The 16,125-nt window shown below is 44.9% G+C and overlaps 1 protein-coding gene across 1 annotated transcript in view; it reads right to left on the bottom strand.

Annotated features, from left to right (window-relative positions):
- Window positions 1-16,125, bottom strand: part of KIF19 (kinesin family member 19) — a 166,326-nt gene that overhangs the window by 117,346 nt on the left and 32,855 nt on the right. Inside the window, exon 3 of the mRNA XM_068263807.1 lies at window positions 6,586-6,696. Coding sequence (XP_068119908.1) covers window positions 6,586-6,696 — 111 coding nt within the window. The remainder of the gene's footprint in view (window positions 1-6,585; window positions 6,697-16,125) is intronic.

The raw sequence follows: 16,125 nt of genomic DNA on the forward strand, positions 1-16,125 counted from the left end.
GGTGACGGCTCAACGTGGCTTCGGGAATACGGCAGGGGAGCGTTTACAAGAGTCCTCCTGATTTAGAGGACACAATAGTCATGGGATTTATTTAAAAAAAATAAAGATCTGCAAACTTCTGTCAAAAAAAACAGTCCAGTGGCTGCAAGTAGTGATGGTTACGTCTAGGAGAACTCATGGAGAAGCATGTGATTTGATGGATCAGCTGATAGATTTACAAAGCTCTGATTTGCTGTGATCACACCCTGCTTTAGCACATGATCATGATGAGCAAATCAGAGACTTACATATCTATCACCTGACCAAACTGATCACAAGCAAAGAGGTGGAGCAACAAAGATACAGTCTGAGATTACTGGGAAAAAGTAAGGAATATGAAGCTACTTGAAAGTATTCTGTGTGACTCAAATAGGAATGTATAGTGTTTTATTATTATTTAGTATTTATATAGCGCCTACATCTTACGTACAGAGTATATAGTCTTGTCACTAACTGTCCCTCAGAGGGGCTCACAATCTAATCCCTCCCATAGTCATATGTCTATGTATGTATCATGCAGTGCACATATCGTAGTCTAGGGACAATTTTAGGGGGAAGCCAATTAACTTATCTGTATGTTTTTGGTATGTGGGGGAAAAACGTAGTGCCCGGAGGAAACCCATGCAGACACAGGGAAAACCTGTGCAGTTAGTGGCTGGGATTCGAACCGGGGCTCCATCGCTGCAAGGCAAGAGTGCTAACCACTATGCCACCGTGCTGCCAGCGTTTAGCATCTTCATTCTCTAAGTAAATACTTTTATTTTGTGCAAATAAATATTTTTATCTGGTAAACAAGAAATAAATAAGTCACAATTGCAAAGATCTCTGCACAAAAACAAGGTCTTTTCTGTACTGTTCTGTAACTACTGCAGGTAATGCTAGCAGGTGGAGCTCTGAGCGCAAAACATTTTTATTTGTGCCGTTTAACAAATTTTCTGATTGAAAGGAAAAAAAAATAAAATGGAAAAAAAAAAACCATAAAAATAGCAATCGCTACACATTCCTTTGAGTTAACTTTTTTCATATTCTTTGTCAATGTGAAACCTATCACGGAATATGTTGGCGCTTCATATCAATAATAATAATACCTCCGCATATATAACAGGGAGGAAAAAGTAAAGTGCTGCAGAAGATGGCAGCACTATATAATTAATAATAATATGATAGGACATTACACCATGACTATGGTAGGATTAGATTGTGAGCTCCTCTGAGGACAGTCAGTGACATGACTATGTACTCTGTAATGTGCTGCAGAAGATGTCAGTGCTATATAAATACATAATAATAATATAGTAGGACATTAGACTATGATAGGATTAGAGTGTGAGCTCCTCTGAGGACAGTCAGTGACCTGACTATGTACTCTGTAAAGTGCAAAAGAAGTTGTTGCTATATAAATACATAATAACAAAAAAGCAAAACAAAAAAACTATGGACTTAAGTTCTTTTTTTTTTTTTTTTTATTAAACTACCTAAGTAACGTTATTAGTCCTTCTCTCTCTCAAGGTCTACACACAATAAATTGCTAATAATCCCAGGCGGCATGGCAGCGCGAGTGACAAGCTGAAAGAGTGGAGTGTAATTAGCGGTGATGGTGTCACAGGGGAGGCTGCATCTCAGGAAGCATTGCTGGAAACAAGGCTAGTGTGTTTACTCTCTCTAAATACAGCACCTGAGCACAGCACTTAAGCCTACAGCAAACACACCGCCGTGCTTCACAGTCACCTCTTACTCATCATCGGGTAATTGGAATCGGTCATGATGGGTAATAATGGTACAAGGTAAAGAGCTATGACCGCCTGTCACCCCATATTAGAGCAGGCAATCAGAGACCAGCTTCCAGTGGGCTGAGATTTCTGTGAGCAAGTCAGTAAGCCAGGCGACATCCCTAGAGAGTACAGAGGGTGACAACCAATGAGCTAAAGCCTTTAAGTGCATGCACATGCAATACTGAACTCGGTAGTGGTAGCTAGCCGTTTTATGGCCGCCTCAGGTGAGAATGAAGCAGGATGAAACAGAAACACAGGTATCTCCCAGACTTATTTAAAGTGGGATTACACTCCAGAAACTGAATTTTTAGTAACTACTCTTACAGTTACATAAAAGAACATTTGAAAGCATTCCCAAGTATTCCCTGTGTGTAAAATCATTTATTTTTACTGCAAAGAGCAGCACAGGCTTGCTTATCTCTTGTCTTCGGCAAAGGCAAGAATATCTCTGCCTGGGTCTTCACTCTGCCTCACTCTCTCTGCTAAAGTGGCAGCTGTTGCCAGGGCAATGTGTCTACTCAGCAGAAGGAGGGGGAGGATAAAGACACTGGCACTGGGAGATTGTTGCCTTTGCCAATGACCAGAGATAAGCAAGCCTGTACTGCTCTCAGCAGTAAAAAAAAAGGGATTGTGTGGGAATACTTTCAAATGTTCTGTTATGTAGCTAAGAGTAGTTACTGAAATTTTAGCTTTGGGAATATAATCTCATTTTAACCACTTAACCCCACAGGCTATTTTACCTTAATGCTGGGCATAGACGGTGCTTTTCTTCTTATCAATCGAGCCGCTGATGGCTTGATTGATAATTTCCGACAGGTCCGATCATCGCGCGGATCGATTCCCCGCTTGATACCCGCGGGCGGACAAAAGCGGAAATCGAGCGGAATATAAGGAAACACCCGCAGGGACGAGCGGGAATCTATCCGGGCGGCCGCGGGGAAGCGGCGAGAGTCGATCCGGCAGCTAATCGAGCCGCCGGATCTAACCGTCTATGCCCAGCATTAGAGCCATTTTCACCCGTAAAGGCTCCTCCAATTCATTTGGCCATTACTTTTTTTACTGCTTATTACACCTAAATGATCTACATCTTGTTTGTTTTGCCACAAATTAGGCTTTTTTGTGGGCAATACTTGTTTTTAGTAATTACTTTATTTTCTATGCATTTAATGCAACTTAGAGATAAAACCCACACATTTTATTTGCACATTTGTCCTGGCTGTCACAACATTTAAATTATGTTCCTATTACAATGTACGGTGACAATATGTTATTTGGAAATGAAGGTGTATTTTTTCTGTGTTTGTGTTTTTTGTACCCTATCAATAATTAAAAGCCTTTACTTGCTAAAATAACAGCCATGACATTATAATGCACAGTAGCAAGAAAAAGGGCTTGATTCAGAAAAGGGTGCTAAGTGTTGGCACGCCAGTGAAAAGCCACTTTGCATGTGCTAACATGCTTTGCACGTGCTAAGTGGTTAGCACATGTAAACTACTTAGCACCGTAGTTAGCACATGTAAACTACTTAGCACCCTAGTTTGTTTGTTTTTTAAATCAGTGTTTATTCAACAAAGAAAAGGAACATATGACAGAATATGCAGTGTAGCAGTGCGCCTCCTAACTTTTCCAACAGTAGCTTCAGCATCAATTATCACGGTGGAAGATGAGAGGTATTGTTAACAATAATATAATGATCGTCACAATATATAGAGCTCAGATTGAATTTAAATTTCCAAATATTCTATCTTTTACAAGATCATAATTAGCAAGACCAGGGGTATTTAACCATGGAAGTTAGCACCCTAGTTAGCACGGTGCTAAGTAGTAGTTTGCATGTGCTAACTACGGTGCTAAGTAGTTTGCATGTGCTAACTACGGTGCTAAGTTTGCATGTGCTAAATACGGTGCTAAGTTTGCATGTGCTAACTACGGTGCTAAGTTGTTTGTATGTGCTAACTACTTAGCACCCTAGTTAGCACGCCGAAAGCCTTTAGGCGTGCTAACTGGGTTAGCACCGTTTACTGAATCGAGCCCAAAGTGTGTGAACCCTTTAGTATCATATGGATTTCTGCACAAATTGGTCATAAAATGTGATCTGATCATCATCTAAGTCACAACAATAGACAATCTAATACCACACAAATAATTAAATGTTTCCAAGTTTTTTATTGAAGACACCATGTAAACCTTTACAGTGCGGGTGGAAAAGTTTGTGAACCCCGTGACTAATGACACCTCCAAGAGTTTAACCTCCCTGGCGGTAAGCCCGTGCTGAGCACGGGCTATGCCGCCGGGAGGCACCGCTCAGGCCCCGCTGGGCCGATTTGCATAATTTTTTTTTTGCTACACGCAGCTAGCACTCTGCTAGCTGCGTGTAGCATCTGATCGCCGCCGCTACCCGCCGATCCGCCGCAATTCCTCTCGCCGCGGCCGCCCCCCCCCCCCCCAGACCCCGTGCGCTGCCTGGCCAATCAGTGCCAGGCAGCGCTATGGGGCAGATCGGAGTCCCCTCTGACGTCACGACGTCGATGACGTCGGTGACGTCATCCCGCCCGTCGCCATGGCGACGGGGGAAGCCCTCCAGGAGATCCCGTTCTTTGAACGGGATCTCCTGATCTCCGATCGCCGGCGGCGATCGGAGGGGCTGGGGGGATGCCGCTGAGCAGCGGCTATCATGTAGCGAGACTTTGTCTCGCTACATGAAAAAAAAAAAAAAAAAATTAAAAAAAAAGATTTGCTGCCCCCTGGCGGATTTTTTGCAAACCGCCAGGGGGGTTAAGGACCACTATCGTGAAAATCATAACATTTTAAATTATTATTTATTGTATTTATAAAGCGCCAACATGTTACGCAGCGCTGCACAATAGATAAGTGGGTTAACATACAAAGAAGGACAGACAGGAAACTTACAACAAAACAAGATCATGCAAATGATTTGATAACACTCCAGTGTCATAGGTCAAAATAGAGACTATTAGTCCACAAGAGGGGTGATTGTCAGTAAGATTGCATAATCAAGCTGGAAACACTAGGGAGGAGGGCCCTGCCAGAGGCTTACACTCTAAAGCCTAGGTTCTCAACATGTGGTACGCGTACCCCAGGGGGTACTTATGATGGTTCCAGGGGGTACTCAGGCTTGATATACTTAACCAAGAATAACAAATTTAGAGTTTTAGAAAATGATAAAACTTATTTAAACAATGCCAAATTAGTATTTTAGCTAATGAAAAGCAAGAGTAAATGCTTGAAAATTGTTTAGAACCAAATCTCATGTACTACGATTAAATATATATTTGTCAAGGGGTACTTGTGATAATGTTTACTCTGCTAGGGGGTACTTGGTGAGTACAGGGTTTTAAAAGGGGTACATAACAATAAAATGTTGAGAAACCCTGCTCTAAAGGGTGGGGGTGGAGACAATAGGTGCATCTGTTGAGAGGGTGTTTAACAGAACATATTATGGTGCTGGTGTAGGAGGGTATGCAAGCATGAAAAGGTGAGTCTTGAGAGCTTGTTTGAAGGTATTAAAGGTGCGGGTGAGTCTGATGGCTTGTGGGAGCGAGTTCCAGAGAGTGGGGGCAGCCCTAGTGAAGTCGTGCATTTCCACTTGAATGACGGAGCTCCGCTAGGAAAGACTGTTAGATGGTGTCTATGTACAATGTACAGCGCTGCGATCTAAGGCAGTGCTGTACTGGGAACAGCCGTGTGACACGGCTGATGTCTATGAGAGTCAGTCGCTGGGATTGGCTGCCGGGGGGAGGGAGGGAAATAAAATAATTTAAAAAAAATTCCCAAATTTAAAAAAACAAATAAATAAATAAAATAAACAAACACCCCACCAGCAATTAGAGCCCACCAACAGAAAGCTCTGTTGGTGGGCAGAAAAGTGGGTGTTGGGAAATCACTTACGTGCTGAGTTGTACGGCCCTGCAGCGAGGCCTTAAAGGGATACTGTAGGGGGGGGGGGGGGGGGTCGGGGGAAAATGAGCTGAACTTACCCGGGGCTTCTAATGGTCCCCCGCAGACATCCTGTGTTGGCGCAGCCACTCACCGATGCTCCGGCCCCGCCTCCAGTTCACTTCTGGAATTTCAGACTTTAAAGTCAGAAAACCACTGCGTCTGCTTTGCCGTGTCCTCGCTCCCGCTGATGTTACCAGGAGTGTACTGCGCAGACACAGACCATACTGGGCCTGCGCTGTGCGCTCTTGATGACATTAGTGGGATCGAGGACACGGCAACGCAGGCGCAGTGGTTTTCTGACTTTAAAGTCAGAGATTCCAGAAGTGAACTAGAGGCGGGGCCGGAGCATCGGTGAGTGGCTGCGCCAACACAGGGTGTCTGCGAGGGACCATTAGAAGCCCCGGGTAAGTTCAGCTCATTTTCCCCCGACCCCCCTACAGTATCCCTTTAAAGCTGCAGTGGCCAAAATATTAAAAAAATTGCCTGATCACTGGGGGGGGGGGGGGTATGCCCACGGTCCTCAAGAGGTTAACTTGTCCCATCAACATGAGGCCCACAGTCCGTTTCAGAGAGAATTCGAGATGGCCAGTGAGATGCAAATAATTCTGTTTTACAGCATATTTCATGCAAATGAGCATGGAGATGGACCAATCAAACTCAGCATAAAGTGCATTTAAGTGGCCCAGTTCCTAGCTGCAGGCAATTTGAATTAAATCTGCATATTTTCTGGAATTATTTGCATCTCATTGACCACCCCTATGGAGAATGCTTGGAAGACACTGGATGAAAAGCAGTGGAGGATGCGGGCACGTACCTGGGTCGCGGTGTAATCGAAGGCCACGTCAAACATGTAGGACTTCTCCCGTGACCGATTGGCTCTCAGAATGTCATCTGGGTCTTCCATGGGATCCATCAGGACCACCATCTGCAAAAAGCAACACAAAAGAAAATTTTGAGAATCAGAAAATGTAGTTTAACATACCTGCCAGTGGCCATAAATCTAAAATAAAGTCATACTGATGGCCACACTGCCAGCCCAAGTACTCAACGGCTGATTTGTAGGATAATCATTGGCTAAAAGTAACAAAATGGCAGGCAAGCATACACTGACCCTAATGTCTGCACCTCCTGAGCAGAGTGTGTGCGTTTCCAGTTATTTTAACCATTTCAGCCCACGGGTATTTTTCACCTTATGGACAAGAGGAATTTTCCTATTTCAGCACTCCTCCCTTTCATTCCCCAATAACTTTATCACTACGTATCACAAAGAAATGATCTATACCTTATTTTTTTCTGCCACCAATTAGGCTTTCTTTGGGTGGTACATTATGTTAAGAATTATTTTATTCTAAATGCATTTTAACTGAAATAATGAAGAAAAAAAATAGAAAAAAAAATATTTCTCTGTTTTCGGCCATTCGTTTTAAAATGCCACATGCTACCATAATTAAAATCCACAAATTTTATTTGCCCATTTGTCCCGGTTATTGCAACATTAAAATTATATCCCTAGTATTAGTATAATGTATGGTGACAATATTTTATTTGGAAAGAAAAGTAAATTTTTTTCAGTTTTACATCAATGGCTAATTTTCAGCCCATAAATTTATAATAATATGCCCTCTTGACATACATATTAATTTTTTTATTCCCTAAAGTCAGTAGGTGTAATTTGGCCACAAGATGTCCCTGCTGAGCATATCCTATTAGCGTACAAGTACGCTACATAGGAAACAATGTGTTGCTACATTGTAACTAGGGAAGGGACGCCTCAATGGAAGCCTGCGATCACAGGTGGCCTGCGGGGAGATTAAAGGGAACCAGAGACGCCGGACATAGAAAAAGAAAAAAAGATTTCATACATACCTGGGGCTTCTTCCAGCCCCATAAGCCTGGATCGCTCCCACGCCGCCATCCTCCGCTTCCTGGATCCACCAATACCGGGTCCCGTCACTTCCGGCGGACGCGGCCAATTGTCCACATCACAGGGGCTCCCAGCATACCCTTACGCGTGCGGCTGCGCAGTATGCAGCCGCACGCGTAATGGTATGCTGGGAGCCCCTGTGATGCGGACAATTGGCCGCGTGCTGACGCCGACTGGCCGAAACTACGGGACCCGGAACTGGCTGATACAGGAAGCGGAGGACGGCGGCGTGGGAGCGATCCAGGCTTATGGGGCCGGAAGAAGCCCCAGGTATGTATAAAATCTTTTATCTGGCGTCTCTGGTTCCCTTTAATGAATGGGAACTTTGTTTCCATTCATAAATCTAACGATCGGTGACGGAAATCAGCGGCGGAAGGAAGCGCGGCGGCTCTATTCAAGAATAAACACTGTTTTTGAACTCTGAAGAGGAATGGTCCAAAGCACCTTCAGGCTAGAAACCCACTAGGAGAGCTTTTCTGAGCGCTTTGTGATTTGAAAAGCTCTAGCTAATGTAATGCTATGGGTGTGATCCCACTAGAGTGATGTGATTTTATAAAAATCCCCCATAGCATTGCATTACCAAGAGCTTTTTCAAATCACTCACGCTTACAAAGCGCTCCCAGTGGGTTTCTGGCCTCAAGCAGAATCCAGACTCTCATTGGAACCTACAGGAAGCGTTTAGAGGCTGTAATTTCTGCAAAAGGAGGATCTACTAAATATTGATTTAATTTCTTTTTTGTAGTGCCCAAATGTATGCACCTGCCTAATTTTGTTTAAACAATTATTGCTCACTTTCTGTAAATCCAATAAACTTCATTTCACTTCGCAGGCAGGGAACATACTTGTCTTTCAGTTTTCTGTGTGCGTTTTTCTGCATACGTTTTCTGCACACTAAGTGTGTTTTTATGCAGGAAAACACACGTTTTTTTTTCACAGCAGCTGATGCAATTGATAGAGAAAACTGACAAAATGTGCAGAATCAAGATGCAAAATGTCAGTTTTTTTTCTGCGTGCGATAAAGATATTAAGTGTGAACTAGCCCATTAATTAACACAAGTTCTCAGTTTTTCTGTGCAGAAAACCCGTACGAAAACAGTCAAGTGTGTTCCCTGCCTCAAATATCACTGTGTGTGTGTCCTATATGATATATTTAACTGACATTTTTTATCGTAACAACCAACAGTTTATACAGGAAAATCATGACTATTAACAAGGTTGCCCAAACTTTCACATCCCACTGTATAAAGATAGTTACGGTGCCATTGACACCAATGCAATCGTGTGTCGAGCAGTAACGCTCTGCATCGTCTGCGTCACCAGAAGCACGTCTGTCACACTGCGTCATACCGCTAGTACTGTGGCCAGTCTCACTGAGCTTAATGGCCACTGTGGCAAGGCAGCAGTGAGAGAGATCCATGCAATGCCACGGTGTGAAAGGGGCCTCAATAGACTTTTAGACTAGGTTTTCTATACGTCTTCTATATTTCTGCTGCATAAACAATAAAACAAACAAAGAACAGGCATTTTCTGTCATCTTCAAAGAAAACACTATTGTCCTCGCAGCTGCGATTCATACCCATCTCTTAGGTCAACTTCTGACTCTGAATAATTTGTAAAAGTAAAGTAAAAAATTACAAAATGTTAATTGTAGTAAATGTCCAATCTAAAGGTGCCCATGTATAACTTGATCCTCTATTGAGTGGTTAAGTGATCGAGATTATTTGGTGATAGATCGATATGAAATCAACCAGTAGCCCACACACTGCAATCGAGATCCGGTTGCCATTTTTTTTTTTATGTACTGATGTTATGCATGTGCCAAAATCAGAAATGGATTCTGTGCTGGTCGAAGCCCGGTGAATCTCAGCCAATTTCCTTTACGACCGACATCAAGAAATTTTGGCAATTCAGGTAGATATCGGCCAATTTGCATCGATTGAGTATGATGAAACACACTTGATTCACTTGAGACACTCATCCATTTTGATAAAATGATTGGAACGAAAGGTTGATCGAAATTGAAAATCAAGAAATGTATGGGCACCTCAATGACACTTCATGGGCTTGATTCACTATGCGGTGCTAACCTACTTAGCACGTCTAAAGTCTTTAGGCGCACTAACCAGGGTGCTAAGCAGGTTAGCACCGGTTTTCTCAATCAGATCGCGCGCAAAGTACCGCGCGCAAAGTCCTATGCGCGCGCTAAGTCCCTTAGGCTTTAATGGGCACTTCGCGCGCGGAGCGCCCTGCGCGCGCAAAACTTTGCGTGCATAACTTTGCGCACTATGCTTTTCACAGGCGTGCTAACAGTTAGCACCGCTTTGTGAATCAAGCCCCATATGGAGTTTTTAGTTATCCAATTATAGAAAGCAGGGCTGGATTTACCATAAGGCACTGTAGGCACGCGCCTACAGGCGCCTGATGATGGAAAGGTGGCTCACTTCCCTCTCTCCATCCCTGTGCAGAGTCCCGATGAGATAGTACATAAAAAAGATTACTCAACCTGCTCTTGCCATTCAACTGGCGAGATCTCCCTTCAGGCAGGGGCACCTCTAGCTTTCTGATTCTTGGAGACCCCTCTAGCTACTTAAAATTGAGGTTCCTTTAGCTCTTTAATACTTGGGGAAACTCTAGCTACTTAACGCTGAGGGTACGCATGGATGCCTAAGAGTAAGGGGCACCTGTAGCTACCTATGATGGGCCACAGAAGTAAGGGAGACATGAAAGCTAGGACAGCCAGCACACTTGCAGTGCGGTTCAGCGGGGGTGTATAGATTCCTAGAGGTCAAAGTCTAAGGTGCCAGGACATCTGTGCCTATAGGCTCCTCTGAGGTAAATTCGGGCCTGATAGAAAGAGATATATAAATGTGGAGAGAGGATACATAGAGGCACAAATGGTCAGCAAGGTAGGATTTATGAAAATCAGGGCAAGGAGAATTGGAAGTAATTTAGTGCAGAACAGTGCAGAATAGAAGCAGGTACTCAAATGACCAAATCCAGGATTCTGATTGGTTGTCTGGTTTCATTTTTTGGACCAGTCCTGCTACAGTTTTTTAGACAGTAGGGAGAGGTGGCAGTGCTTCCCAACGCAGGCAGCATCTGAATGGCTACCGGCATAGGTGTGCAGAGCCTAATTTTAGGCAGGATACACACCTTGCATTCAAAACAGATGCCCCAAATTAACATTAATGGAGGATGTTGGTTTCTAAAAAAGTTAGCATGCAGAGTGTTTCTGTACTGGACCCCTTCACCGTGATGAGGCAATACTTTTGGTAGAGAGTGGGAGTCTAACCTACCAAACTAGCATAATGTGAACCTGGAAGCAGCAGGCCATAAAATGGCTTTTTTTTATAGACAACAGGGAAGAAATAGGGCCTGGTTTTAGGATACGTTGCCATTTCTCCCCTGCTGCTCCAGTTTTCCTTGTACTGGTGTTGATAAGTCTTCCTTAGCATCCCTTGCTGATATCGGTCTTCTAGCCCTGGTAGGCGGCAGAGCTGACCGCTGGATGAACGGATCAGGGATGGAGACTCGCTGGCAGCTTGTCAGGAGATGTGCAGGAACAGATGGTCCTGATCTCGCCAGCCTCTAAATTCTTCTAAATCAGATAAAGGATTATTCCAGACTCCATGCCAGGCTGCAGAGACGGGTCTCCGAGCCAGACATTGTCCATCCAAATCCCAGCGCAGGTGAACCAGACAATGGCCGCCTTTTCTTCCAGAGCCAGATGGCGATACTGCTGTGAGACTCTGGACAATAGGCGCCATTTATCCCGGCACCATCCGATATCACACAGGACCACGGTGTAACGCTTTGAAGGGGGAACCCAGGCGGGGGGGAGGGGGCGGTTTAGGGCTGGCCATCCTGACATTCTGTCACCACAAATCTGTACAACCTGTTCTAAGGACAGCTTAAAGTCAAATCCATTGACGGGAAAAGGCAATCCCTGCCGTTCTGTACATTTCAGGACAAATTAAGCTTACTTTAGCATGTTTAAGTATATGCATGTAAAACAGCAATTCCACGGGGTTCCTAAAGGAGACTGCAATATGAGCTTGTACTGCTTTGCACCTACTCTGCAGATCATTTCTCCCGTAGCGGAGGTGTGGCCTGCACAAGCATGTGATGAGGTTTCCGTAGCAGAGGTGTGGCCTACACAAGCATGTGATGAGGTTCCCGTAGCAGAGGTGTGGCCTACACAAGCATGTGATGAGGTTCCCGTAGCAGAGGTGTGGCCTACACAAGCATGTGATGAGGTTCCCGTAGCAGAGGTGTGGCTTACACAAGCATGTGATGATGTTCCCGTAGCAGAGGTGTGGCCTACACAAGCATGTGATGAGGTTCCTGTAGGAGAGGTGTGGCCTACACAAGCATGTGATGAGGTTCCCATAGCAGAGGAGTGGCCTACACAAGGATGTGATGAGGTTCCCGTAGCAGAGGTGTGGCCTACACAAGCATGTGATGAGGTTCCGTAGTAGAGGTGTGGCCTACACAAGCATCTGCTCCAAGCAGAACTCTGGCCAAACGTTATCCTGCTAAAGGATTCTGTGGCATCCTGTAGCACCAATCTCAAGCTACCTACACACACTCAGGGCCGGTACTTCCATAGAGGCCCCAGAGCCTGGAGGAGTCCCCCGAGGTGTCTCCCTCCCAACTTACCTGTGCTCCCTGGGCACCCTGCAATGGAGCAATGAAGGACTGACAGAGGAGTGCACCTGCCAGGAAAGATGAGACGCTACACTGCCCGAAGACTCTGCAGGGGCCCAGAGGGCAGTTAAGCTGAGGTGTGATCTGGGGGGGGAGGGGGGTAGCCAGCTCGGGGGCCCTGGGGAGAAATTTGGCTCCAACAAAGGGCCCCTAATGCTGCTTTTTGGTCGGGTTGTGTGTTTGTCTGTCGGGGGGCCCCCAGGTTAATCTAGCCCAGGGGCCCCATAGTTACTAGAACCGGTCCTGCATACACTCAATCACTGTCAGGGCTCAAACCCACTAAGAGCATTTTTCTAAGCGCTAGTGATTTGAAAAAGCTCTTGCTAATGCAATGTTATGGGGGAAGGACGGGGGGCAGGGGGCGGGCGTGTGTGCACGCAGTGCGCGGGTGGGTACGCGTTGCTGCGGTTGTGTAAGTGCGCATGCCTCCGGCGGCCATGCGCATGCATGCGTGCTGAACATGTGGGGGATGCAGCAGCGGCGACGAGGGCAGGGGGAGGAGGTTGTGAGGGGTGTAGCGGCCGAGGCCTAGTGCCAGTTATTATAACGGGCCTAAGGTCTAGTAGATAATAATTATCAGATATATGTGTTTTCTACTGACTAATAACGATTAATGTCAAAATGTACACAAAGGGGAGGAAGAAGCAACCAATGATAGATAAAACTGTTTTAAAACAGCTAAAATAATAAAGGAAGAGTTGGCTTACCTCAATAATGATACATTCATACACGAATGAAGTTTAATCACGCACAGGCAACTTGTTTCATGGATCTAACGCCCACTTCCTCAGGCCTAAAGCAGTGCCAGAGATGGAGCGCCTCTTCGTACTTGGCTCTAGATATACCCAATCTTCCAGCCCTAACACCCTCCACACATACACACACACACACACCTGTCAGCTAATGCAGAGCGACGGCAGTGTAGCGTTATATATTACCTGCTCCCAGTGGTGGGACAGGTCCTCTTAGCTTAGCTCCACTCTTCAGTCTAGCGTCGTGGTGTGGAGTGAAGAGGACCTTTCCTGTTGCAGGAAGCAAGTAATATATCATGCTCCACTGCTGATACTTTGCATTTAAATCTGCATTTGCTGACAGGAGCAGGCAAGCTTAGCCCCCAGGCCCCCCTGCGATGGCGGGGGTCATAGGGCTTCTGCGATGCCCCTGGTTTGGGGCCTAGTGCTGTACAGCATTACAGCATCGCTAGCCTCCAAGGCCCCCTCACTTTGAGTCTGCACAGCATGAAGATGATTACTGAGCCAAGCGGTGGCAGCCCTGCCAGCAGAACCTGCTCTTGGTTAGAAAGCAGCTCAAAATGTTTTTCTTAAAGGACACCCGAGGTGACATGTGACATGATGAGATAGACATGTGTATGTACAGTGGCAAGCACACAAATAACTAGGCTGTGTTCCTTTTTTTCTTTCTCTGTCTGAAAGAGTAAAAAAAATCAGGTATGCAAGTGACAGTTTCTGGCCAGGGCGGACTATATTGCTACCCTCACTGATAAGGAATTACAGCCATGAGACACTTTCTTGATAGAAAATGGCTTTTGAGAGCAAAAAAAGAGATAAAAAGGGTCAATAGTTCATCGATGTTAGCTCTGGCATACTTCAATAAATGTGCCCATGAAACAGTAAAAACTTAAATTAGATTTAAATATAAAATAAAACCGAGGGATAGCTAAAAAAAAGTCCTATTTAGGAGAAGGAGGATAGATACAATTGTTTATCTCATAATTTTTTTTTTTCACCTCGGATGTCCTTTAACCACTTAAGCCCAGCTGGACGAACATCGTCGTCCAGTTGGGCTGCGCGCACTCCCGCGGGCGCTTCCGCGCACACTCCCGCCGCCGGCCGTTAGCCCAGCGATCAATGAATGGGATTATAGATCCCATTCATTGATCGAAGCCCCCCGCAAAAAAACCTACAGCCTCTAATCAGAGGCTGCGGTTTTTCTGAGTTACAAAAAGTTCCCCATCTTCATTCTTCTTCCTGGAAGCGTACGATCACACTTCCAGGACTTTTTCACTGTGGCCATCTTGGGGCCTAATAGTAAAACTACACACACATCCATTTTTTAATAAAAACATTTTTTACATTTAAAATCAGCTGTTTACCTCCCACACCCAAAATTACCCACATACAATTTTAATAGAAAAAAAAAAATTACAATTAAACAAAAAAAACAAAAAAACAGTTACCTTAGGTTCTGAACTTTTTAAATATGTATGTCAAAGGAGTATATTAATATAATTTTTTTAATTATGGGCTTGTAAATAGTTATGGACGCAAATTGAAAAAAATGCACCTTTATTTCCAAATAAAATATCGGCGCCATACATTGTGATAGGGACATAATTTAAATGGTGTAATAAGCGGGACAAATGGGCAAATAAAATACATGGGTTTTAATTACAGTAGCATGTATTAATTTCAAACTATAATGGCCAAAAACAAGAAATAAAGATTTTTTTCCATTTCTTTCTCAATATTTCTGTTAAAATGGATTTAGAATAAAATAATTCTTAGCAAAATGTACCACCCAAAGAAAGCCTAATTGGTGGTGGAAAAAACAAGATGTAGACCAATTCATAGTGATGAGTAGTGATAAAGTTATTGGCAAATGAATGGGAGGTGAAAGGTGCTCAGATGCAAAAAAAAAAAAAAAAAAAAACCTTCGGGCTTAAAGGGATACTGTAGGGGGGTCGGGGGAAAATGAGCTGAACTTACCTGGGGCTTCTAATGGTCCCCCGCAGACATCCTGTGTTGGCGCAGCCGCTCACCGATGCTCCGGCCCCGCCTCCAGTTCACTTCTGGAATTTCTGACTTTAAAGTCAGAAAACCACTGCGCCTGCACGCCCGTGTCCTCGCTCCCGCTGATGTCACCAGGAGTGTACTGCGCAGACACAGACCATACTGGGCCTGCACTGTGCGCTCTTGATGACATCAGCGGGATCGAGGACACGGCAACGCAGGCGCAGTGGTTTTCTGACTTTAAAGTCTGAAATTCCAGAAGTGAACAGGAGGCGGGGCCGGAGCAACCGTGAGTGGCTGCGCCAACACAGGATGTCTGCGGGGGACCGTTAGAAGCCCCGGGTAAGTTCAACTCATTTTCCCCTGACCCCCCCTACAGTATCCCTTTAAGTGGTAAAGGTCACATGACCAAACTTTTTTTTTTTTTTTTAATTTTGTTTGACACAAAAGCCAGAAGTGTTCGGTCAGCATGCTGAACCTTCAGCTGGTGTGCTCAGATCTGTGACTGGAGCTCCCAGGTTTGTCAGATACAGAACGCTCTGCGCTCGCACATCACAATTAGAGATGGTGCGATTAATTTTTCATTGGTGCGCTGAAGTGAAGTGTAGATGTAATCTGGCGACACAAGCCGGAGGAGAGTATAGATAGGATATCCCGGTGAGGTGCCTGGTAGCCCTCCCTGCTGTCACTGCAGCACGCCTCAATACCTCCTCTGCACGTCTGTGACATATGGTGACTGCGCAAAGCCCTTAAGGCATTATGCTGTGCACTAGATTAATGTCAAGCCTGCCACGTCAACCAGATGCCACTGTGACCACTGCACACAAGGCCTTGCTTAGCCAGGCGTCCTGAGGAGACCGATACTGCAGAGGGATCCCTTCACTTCATGGGCGGAACACTTTATAACCCTCACTGGTAGTGCTGATCGTAATAGGCAATTCTGTAAATTTTCGCAATTACAATTCTGATCATT

This window comes from Hyperolius riggenbachi, chromosome 12, assembly GCF_040937935.1.
Source record: "Hyperolius riggenbachi isolate aHypRig1 chromosome 12, aHypRig1.pri, whole genome shotgun sequence".
Lineage (NCBI taxonomy): Eukaryota > Metazoa > Chordata > Amphibia > Anura > Hyperoliidae > Hyperolius > Hyperolius riggenbachi.